The sequence below is a fragment of the Nanorana parkeri genome, unplaced genomic scaffold (assembly GCF_000935625.1).
Source record: "Nanorana parkeri isolate BGI_ZX_2015 unplaced genomic scaffold, ASM93562v1 scaffold280, whole genome shotgun sequence".
NCBI lineage: Eukaryota > Metazoa > Chordata > Amphibia > Anura > Dicroglossidae > Nanorana > Nanorana parkeri.
Window position 1 is genome coordinate 754,483 of NW_017306548.1, and position 9,440 is coordinate 763,922.

Here is a 9,440-nt window from a genome sequence, read left to right on the forward strand (position 1 = left end):
GGTGGGGCCTTACAACATTTTGCTATGGGGCCCTGGGATTCTAGTTACGACCCTGCTACAATGTATTTATGAATGAAGCCGGTTCATAGAAAGTTCTTTTATATCTTGCTACAGGTCATTTCTGAAGAGATTTCGGGAAATAACGGATATGTGGAGCTGTCATTCTGCGCACGGAAACTGGATGACAAGGTGACAGGCACAGGGTACAAGCTTCTTTTTGGAGACAGACATACAGTTTTTACTTAGGTTTACTTAGTATTAGGTTAAAATCTCTATGGATAGACGTATATTGAGCACATTTAATGAGCCAGTGTTCCAAAGCACCCATCATAACCAATAAAAAATTGAAATCTCCCTGATATGACTTAAGCAAGATTTTATGAGACAATTGATCATTTTTTTATTTCAAGTGGAAGGAGATTTTTAATATTTGGCTTTGCAAACAAAAAAGCCACGTCTCAAGTGGTGGTGTGGCCCTTAGACGCAGGCCTGCAAAGCCTTACTGGTAAATCCAGCCTCGAGACCATAAGCATTCCTCCTATACATATATATAGTATATATTCCTTTAACCCTAAACGGTGAGGTCATTATTCGCTTCTTTTATTGCCATGTTCTTGAATTAAAAAAATAGGTGCATTGTATTATAAGAATAACCCTTCCTCTTTCTACCTTAGGATTTATTTAGCAAATCAGATCCTTTTCTGGAAATCTACAGAGTTAATGATGACCAGAGTGAGCAGCTTGTGTATAGAACGGAGGTGAGTGAGATAATGGGGATGAGCCTGAGAGCAGCATGAGGAATGTATGAGAGGCATGCAAGCTATTTCTCTTTCTTCCTTTCCTCTGCCTCATTGTCTTTCCTGCCTTCTTACCTCTCTTCCCCTCCCAATTGCTCTTTTTGCCCTTCCCCTGCCTATTTCTCTTTCCTCCCTTCCCCTGCCCAATTCTCTTTCCTGTCTTCCCTTCTGGATATTTAATGCTTCCTTCTTTCTGCTAAACTGTGACTACTATATAAGTTTTGTACATGTGAAATATTATGTATTTATTTTTGTCCAGGTCATTAAAAATAATTTGAACCCAGTATGGGAGCCATTTAAAGTGTCTCTGAGTTCTCTGTGCTGCTGCGAGGAGAAGAGGAAACTCAGGGTAAGACAAAACACCAAGAGGCCTTTTCTTTTGGCTGAAAAGCCAAACATTTTCCTACAACACAAATATGTATATTTACAACTTACATTTTTGGGGTCTCTACACCTCTACAGGATTGTTACATGAGCAAGAGTGGATTACAGTTTCTACTAAGCAGCCTCAGGCCCTTTTCACACCGGCATTCCAATTAGGTCCTTCTGTGAGTTCTGCATGCGGATCTGATCTTAAGCCCAATGCTAGTCTATGGGCAACCAAATCTAAATGGACGTGCACCCAGTTACCCCTGGCACCGGCCAAGTCAGCAAAACAAACAGATCAGAGTTCCATTTTGCTGGACCTGATCGTGCCAGATCGGGGGCAATTTGATGTAAATGGACACGTCTGTTTACATCTGGCTCCCCTTGCACCACCCTGGGTCTGGTAATTTCATTTTTTTCCTCCATCGTAAGATGGAGGAAAAAACTGGATGGACATGGCTGTCAAAGTGGTAACATCCATGTGACCTGCAGGGAATCCATGCACAGATCCCCTGCTGATAGGAACTGAAGGCGTTCGTGTTATTTATTAGATATTAGCAGGTGTGTCCTGTGCAACAGGGATACTGGTGATGCCAAATGTCAATGTAATTTTAACATATGATCAGGCTACCCAATTAATCATAGTGAAGGTAGAATACTGTGCACACTTTCACCTCCTCTAGAGCCAAGAAACTAAAGCAAATTGGTGCACAATTTAGACAATTTAGTGCACAATTTAGGGAACAGGAAAAGCATATATCTTTGCTTTATCCCTTGGTTCCCCACCAGAAGGCACTTTTCCCCTCTTTCCAATACTCCAAGTTGTAGGTGGGCCCTAAACATCCTCACTTACAATGCAGGACCTCTGGCACTGTCTTTGGATTATGATGGGATGTAACACCTCATCTTAGAGTACCCTTGGGATAAGGGGAGCAAACTTCTGTAACTCTGCCTTAGAGTAAACCCGGGGTCAGGCTGAAGACATTCTGATTTTTAGATAGTCTTAACGAGCAGTAAATGAGCTTTAAAACAAGCCCTCTGTGACCTCTGAAGCGGCAGGCACTGAGGAGCAATGCATTCTCAAATTTCACAAGAGAAACAGTGAAATCTTTCATGGCATGCCTCTGCACTCTGCTCCCCCCTAGCAGATGATCTGCCTTGTGTTTACATTAGAGATTAGAAGGCCTAAAAGACTGCCAAGTAACTGCTGGGAGGGGAGATCAGTGTTAGCCAAGTCACAGAAAGTAAAATTGTGACTCTGTCAATAACATAATCTTCAAAGAAGATGCAAAGAAGGTAAACTTGGCACTCAAGCTGTTGCGAAACCACCTCAAGTTCCATGAGGCATTGCAACACTTTGGTAGTCACTGGCATGACTCCCAGAGGCAGAGACATGATGTAAGTTGTAGTTTCACCACAGCTAGTGTCGAGGTTGCCTACCCCTGCAATAATAAATACTCAACTCTCCTGCTGTCTGCATCTCCAAAGACTGGATGGACATTGCCACCCAAAGACTGTTCTTCCAGGAGTGTCAATTTCCTGATCCCCCTCTGAGTTCTGTGGTTCTTCCCACTGGTATCTATGTCAGTACAAGACATAATAGTGAAGTAAACACAAGGGGGTGCCTTTCCTGGTGCAAGTCAATTTTATTTCAGTAAGCATGAGATAAAAACAAAAACCTACTCACAAACATGAGAAGAAATATAAGCTGACAGGCAGTGTGCATCCACTGGACGATTCCTGTATGCTGGTGACGTTAACGCGTTTCCGGGGCACGCCCCCTTCGTCAGAACGTAACGTCACCTTACTCTTTTCCGCCTTTAAAGTGCAAATGACCAATAAGAGACGTGTCCTAAAGGCTCGTCATCATATGTAAATGCGGCCATGTCTGGTATCAGTCTAGGGAACCATGTGAGGGCGGGATGACGCGGCACCTGCACCAGGAAAGGCGCCCCCTTGTGTTTACTTCATAGATCTACAGCTTTCCCGGCTTTCTTTGGGGCAGCATCTTGCAGTATGCCTAAGAGGAATTGTCATTGAGAAGTGACAGTTTGTGGCGCTTCACTGCTTTTTACTTCAAGACATAATAGTGTTTGAGGTACTGGTCCCCCTCTGAGTTCTGTGGTTCTTCCCGCTGCTATACGTCAGTACAAGACAAAAAAGTGATTGAGGTACTGGCAGGAAGAACCACCAGGGGACCTGTAATCTGACACTCCCGGAAGTGTCAGATTTTGAAAAGCCTTCAGGACACAATTTCTCACTCTCATTACAATGGCATTTGGTGGCCGGACCAGTGGGAGAGTTGAGTATATACCATCTTTTTGCAGTAGACCCGTCTGTGAGCAATTTTAAGCGACGGAGTCATTTAAATTTAACCTGGAGCAGGTCTCAACCGGTTAGTGACTGAAAAGACCAGTGTTCTATCAAAGTTTGTGATTGCGCTAGAATGTGTGACAGGTGTTAAAATATGTGACCGGCAAAAGATGTACAAATCAGTGCTTTCCCAGCTGTTCCAGATCGACATGTGAAATGTCAGATCGCAGTCAAAAAGTCGGATAGAAGTGAGATTTCCGGGCTGATCAGCTGTTCCAGGGCATATCAGTTCTCCTGCACATACCATCTGTGATGTCGATCTGCCCTGGAACAGCTGAGAAAGCATTGAATTCTACACCTTTTGCCGGTCACATATTTTAACCCCGGAAAAAATGGGTGTGACTACGTTAGAATGTGTGGCCACGTGATCAGTCACACATTCCAACCCAGTCACAATCTTTGATAGAACACCGGCATCTAGCAAATGTTGAAACCCCAGTTTTAAGCAGACGTGCCCTTTTAATGAGGCCACTTGTTTCTCTGTGATCAGTTTCTTTCTCTTGAGTCTCCCTCTCTCCCCATCCTTGTAATCCTCCGTTTTGTCTCTTATCTCACTTCCAAACCTCCCCCTCTCTCTCTCCCTCCAGTGCCTAGTCTGGGATTATGACTCCCGCGGAAAACATGATTTTATTGGAGAGTTTTACGCAACCTTTGAAGAGATGCAGAAGGCAATCGGTGGGAACAAGGTGAGGAAAAAAAGATTGAATTCACAAGGAGTGGGGGAGCGACGAAAACAGGCATGTAGCCTTTGAAATGGAAATTAGTGGTGGCATCTGTCCTGGTATAACCCGGGCGGCACTGGGTCCCCTTCATCAGGCTCAGCAATGACGAAATTTCTGTAAGAACACAGGTTACTTCTGTCCTGCTGATGTCACTTTTGTTATCATGTCTCTTTGCAGATACAATGGGACTGTATGAACCCCAAATACAAAATAAAGAAGCGGAATTACAAGAACTCTGGTTTAGTTATATTGTCTGACATGAAGGTAAGTAACATTCCTGACCTTACTTTCACGTGTTCACTACTATTTAGGATGTTTTTCACTCATAGCTGGACAGAAGGCCAACAAAGCCTCACTCCTTTTGAGGGTTCAAATGATATTCTATTAGGGTCCCAGTTTGCATGGTAGTAAAAATGCCTGTGGGAGAAGCCTCATATGAAGGCTTCCACTCTCTGCCTTTTGAATAACATACTAGTCCTGAGTAGTTTTTAAAGGGAAACTATAATTGAATACAATCGACCTCCAACCCTGACCACATACTTTCTGAGTTGATACAATGATATCAGTAACCCTGAAATTCTTACCTTCACTGATGAACCTGCTGCTCTGGAATCTCATGGCATCCAGTCATGTGACCAAATGCCTAGGAATTTTTTCATGTGATCCCTGCTGAAAGGAATGATCTGAGTACAAGCTGGCTCATGCCCTTCTGCAGCGAAAATGAAGAAGCCTAATGCCTAGGCATCACTTGACTGGCTACTATGGCATCCTTTAACAGCAGCTTCCTGCAGCAAAGGGACCTTTTTATCATTTTTAAGTAATGTGGTAGTCGGAGAACTGGATGATAAGTCTATACAGATGTCACTATCGTCTATATTATCTATTTCTTCCTGAGGTTTGGACAGCCCCTGCCTTTGGGTAAATTGTTGGTATTGTTAAAAGGTTATGTCGTCCTAGTGGTTCCATGTATGGAATTCCAAATGTACATTCAGTGGCCAGAATAAAAACTACTGTTCTAAGCCAAATAACATCTGCAGTCACGGCACAGGTGTCCGTAGGTGTGTTAATGTCAAAGTCAACCAAACATGCAGTGCATGGTGTAACTGCCCTAAGGATAGTGGATTGGTACTTTTTTCAATGGATGATGAATGCAGGTTCATCCTGAAGGTATTAAACCATACATTGAATCTAACATCATTTTAACACTCATTGGTAGCTCCTTGATCATGTTCCTTAGCACACTGCATATGTATTTGCTGATTTACCATGTATGAGAGATAAACTCTATGGTCATCTACACCATATGGCCAAGCACACTCTTGACTTTGATGGACAAATGACCATGTATTGCGCTTTCTGATGTTGGTTGTTGTCTCTTGAGATTGTAGTATCATATTCTTTGCTGTGACTTGTAATGGCTATTTGCCTTCAGGCCCAGAGCTACCCATGTTTATCCACCCATCACACACTACTAACATTATTTACATCAGGTTGATCTCATGTATTTATAAATATATATTTCCGAGCTAGGTACTTGACCTACAATCCTTCTTTGATTTTCATACCAACCTTGTATTTTACTTTTCTAAAACACAGATTCACAGAGTTTACTCCTTCCTGGATTACATCATGGGAGGCTGTCAAATTCACTTTACAGTAAGTAGCTAATACAAGTTCTTCCTTATGCACCAGTAGCCACATCCCTTTTCAGTTGGCCGTCAACACCAATGTGAGGAGAAAAGGTTCAACATCCTACGTTTTAAGAGCATTATGCCCTCTATTGTATGTGTCCCTCTCTGATTTAATTGTATTTTCTTACTGGGACCTGACTCTCCCTGGTTTGAATACTCAATATGCTCCACTGATTGCCATCACTCTGTCTAATGAGAGTACCTTTACCAGCCAATGAGGCAGTCTCATTGGACACTGGAATGGTGGTTGACTGGGCTTTGCTGTAAAAGTCAGTCCCAGTAAACCATAGAGGAGCACAAAAGAGGCTTTCCTTGGTAACAACAAGCTTCTTCCTGGGCTTGCTCTTAGGTGGCCCTTTTACTTGAAAACCTAAAAATGGAGCACAGGTTGACTTAACAGTGAAGCTTTGAGGATAAAATTTGTCTATGTATGAAGCTGCACTTCTGACAGTACTAGGCCTTCAAATAATAGGTGGGTGCTCGAAGTGATAGCATCAGACGGTGCCACATCAAAACCAGATCAACGCATATGAAGTCTACAGCACTTTAGACATGCAATTGTGACTTACAAAGTTATTGTGAAGAACAGCGTCACAGACATATATACCAAAGTTTTAAGACCCCTCAAGGCAAAATGAAGTGACGTTATATTGCCTTGAGAAAGGGACCCTGAAGGGGCCCGAAATGTCAGTATATATGTCTTTGACAGTGTTCTTCACAATAAATTTGTGAGACGCAATTGCGAGTACTGGTGACTTGGTTTTCCCATGAGGATATAAACATGACACATGCCATGATGTATTTTAAAGGCACATTTACACCTGTATGCATGCATTATTGTGTGTATTGTTCGATGCATCAACTTACATTGTGATACCTGTGCCCATTCATTTTCTATGGTTCCACCCAACACAAAACATACCTGACACGTTATTTCCATTGCACTTCAATGCACCTGTGTGTTGTGGTGTATCAAAAACTCAGGTGCATGCAGGTTTGGGGGTCAGTTATGAATAAATGGGATCACCTCCAAAACACTTGAACAACATGTGCATCCAACACGCATGGACGCCATCACAGCTTTAAAAGTGCAGGCTTCATGGCTGTACAGCCCCTGCTATTAGAAGCCTTGATTATACATAGCCATATTAGTGATTTAGTCACTGCCTGCTAAGCACAGAAAAATCCTGAATGGTGTCCCAGAGCAGCCCTCTCAGTCTTCTGATTATCATTGCCCTGGAATATGACACTGCTCTGTTGTCTTATTTGTACCACGTATCTGATATCCAGAACAAGGCTTGGCACAGGGCACCAACAATACACAACAGTGTTCACTGAAATAAGAGGCAGCAGAAAGCAGGATAGCTAAAGCAATGCATTCAACGCAAGTTGCAGGAGGACATGCACAAGCCCGTAATTTGAATTTTAATGTCATCTTGTGTAGAGTAAGTGCAGCTTGAGTAAGCTAATGCTACTGTGCGCCACATTTGTAATAATACCTTGTGAAAATAAATCATTCTATATTTGGATTAAAAGCGACTGTGGGTCCCTTCTGGCTTGACGTCTGCACAGAAGAATACTGGGTATTTATGGAATAGGCGATATCATGAGTTCCTAGGAGGAACAAAATTTACTATGATATTGCTCCATGGTGTAAGAGCCCTCTGATACTTTGTAGTGCCAAAGGTAGGGCCAGATTTACTCTCCCTGCTGCCCCAAGCCCAGGTTCCTCAATGCGCCCCCCTACCCACCAACCCCCCTTCCCCCCCTCCTCCATGGAGAACGGCAGACCTGCAGGCTGCATACAAGTGATCGGTGAGATCACTTGTACAAAACAAGCAGCGACTTCCCCGCTGTACATTTAGCTGTGCTTGCCCAAAGCCGGGCTAAATGAAGAAAACAACTACCCGCCCTAAGGCCGGGAGTAGAGGGGCATTGATTGGCCTTGTGGGAAATCCGCCCTGGCGAAAGGTGCAACATAATAGTACCCCTATTTCTGATGTTGTAATAAGAAAAGGACAGAAAAAGATGGGGTTTTTTTGCTGGCTCCAGAAAGAACAAGTCCAATAACCTTCAGTTTTGAAAGTATATAAAAAGTATAAATTTATTGGACAAATATATATATATTTTTTTAAAAAGCATTGGATATGCATGGAAAATGTGAAAAGACGTACACCTCAGAGGAAAAGACCTCCTATCACCCCCTAAATACCACAATTCATGGCGCGAAACACTTTGAGTCTACAAGCATTACTCTTCTAGAATCGCAAGCAATACATCACCCCCATAAGCATTGTTCTTTTCACCCGAGGTTTAACAACACAACCAATTAATACCTTGTCTCTTTTGAGTTGCCTATGATGTTGTATTCCATATGTTTAGATTCATGATCATCCACTTAAACCTCGATTGTGGTATTTAGGGGGTGATAGGAGGTCTTTTCCTCTGAGGTGTACGTCTTTTCACATTTTCCATGCATATCCAATGCTTTTAAAAAAATATATATATTTATCACAGTACGTTACGGAAAATCTTCCAATAGGTAAACCTTATCTGGTGACGCCCCTATAAGAGGGAATAGCCACTCGTTTTGGAGAGATATACCCTTACTTCCTGCTGTGTCTCTGGTACAGGACGTGAAGGCTTATCTACACATTAGGAATAAGAAAAAGCCTGACAGGAGTCTTAATTGTTCCCTAGTTTATGCATTACTAGAAAAAAAAAGTTTACACATACAATTTAACAATCCACAGTGAACACACAGCACACAAATGTCCAGACACAGATACTCGTTATTCAGATCAAACTAGAAGAAACCATCACATAGAACAATATGACATGAAGCTCTTTATTTATAAGGCAGCAGACCTTTTCCATATATGCGGTTTTATTACTTTGAGTCACTAACCTGGTTATGGTATTACGCATGATCAGTAGGCTATAGCAATGTACGTTAAAGAGACAGCCCACTAAAAAAAGGATACTTTTCAATTTTTTGGTAACTGAAGGAGAGAAAAGCAACCTCACAGATTTCACTGGAATTCAGGAGATGTGCCGACAAGTCCTGTTACACTTTAATTTCATATGACAACTATAACAGAAAAAGTGAGAGCACCCTATTGGCGGCAGGAACAGAATTCCTGGGTGGATGGGAACAGTCATGGACTATGGCAGGGAAATGTCTCATTTCCTGTGTGGTGTATAATCTTACTGCCTTCCTTCTTTCTTCCAGGTTGCCATAGACTTTACAGCCTCCAACGGGGACCCTCGAAATAGCTGCTCTCTACATTATATTAATCCCTACCAGCCCAACGAATACCTGAAAGCATTAGTTGCTGTAGGGGAAATCTGCCAAGACTATGACAGGTATGGAGTAGTCCTTCCTTCATGTCCAACCTTTGAGTGTAATGGGTGATATACTGTGTAAATACATATATATATATAAATAAATATAAATAAATAAATTTATAAATATAAATAAATATTATATA

General features: G+C 42.2%; 1 protein-coding gene across 1 annotated transcript in view; it reads left to right on the forward strand.

The window, feature by feature from the left end:
- CPNE7 (copine 7) overlaps positions 1-9,440 on the forward strand; it is a 63,544-nt gene that overhangs the window by 29,927 nt on the left and 24,177 nt on the right. The window contains exons 4-10 of the mRNA XM_018557326.1: positions 115-189; positions 675-758; positions 1,057-1,146; positions 4,124-4,222; positions 4,436-4,522; positions 5,855-5,914; positions 9,182-9,315. Of these exons, the coding sequence (XP_018412828.1) occupies positions 115-189; positions 675-758; positions 1,057-1,146; positions 4,124-4,222; positions 4,436-4,522; positions 5,855-5,914; positions 9,182-9,315 (629 nt within the window). The remainder of the gene's footprint in view (positions 1-114; positions 190-674; positions 759-1,056; positions 1,147-4,123; positions 4,223-4,435; positions 4,523-5,854; positions 5,915-9,181; positions 9,316-9,440) is intronic.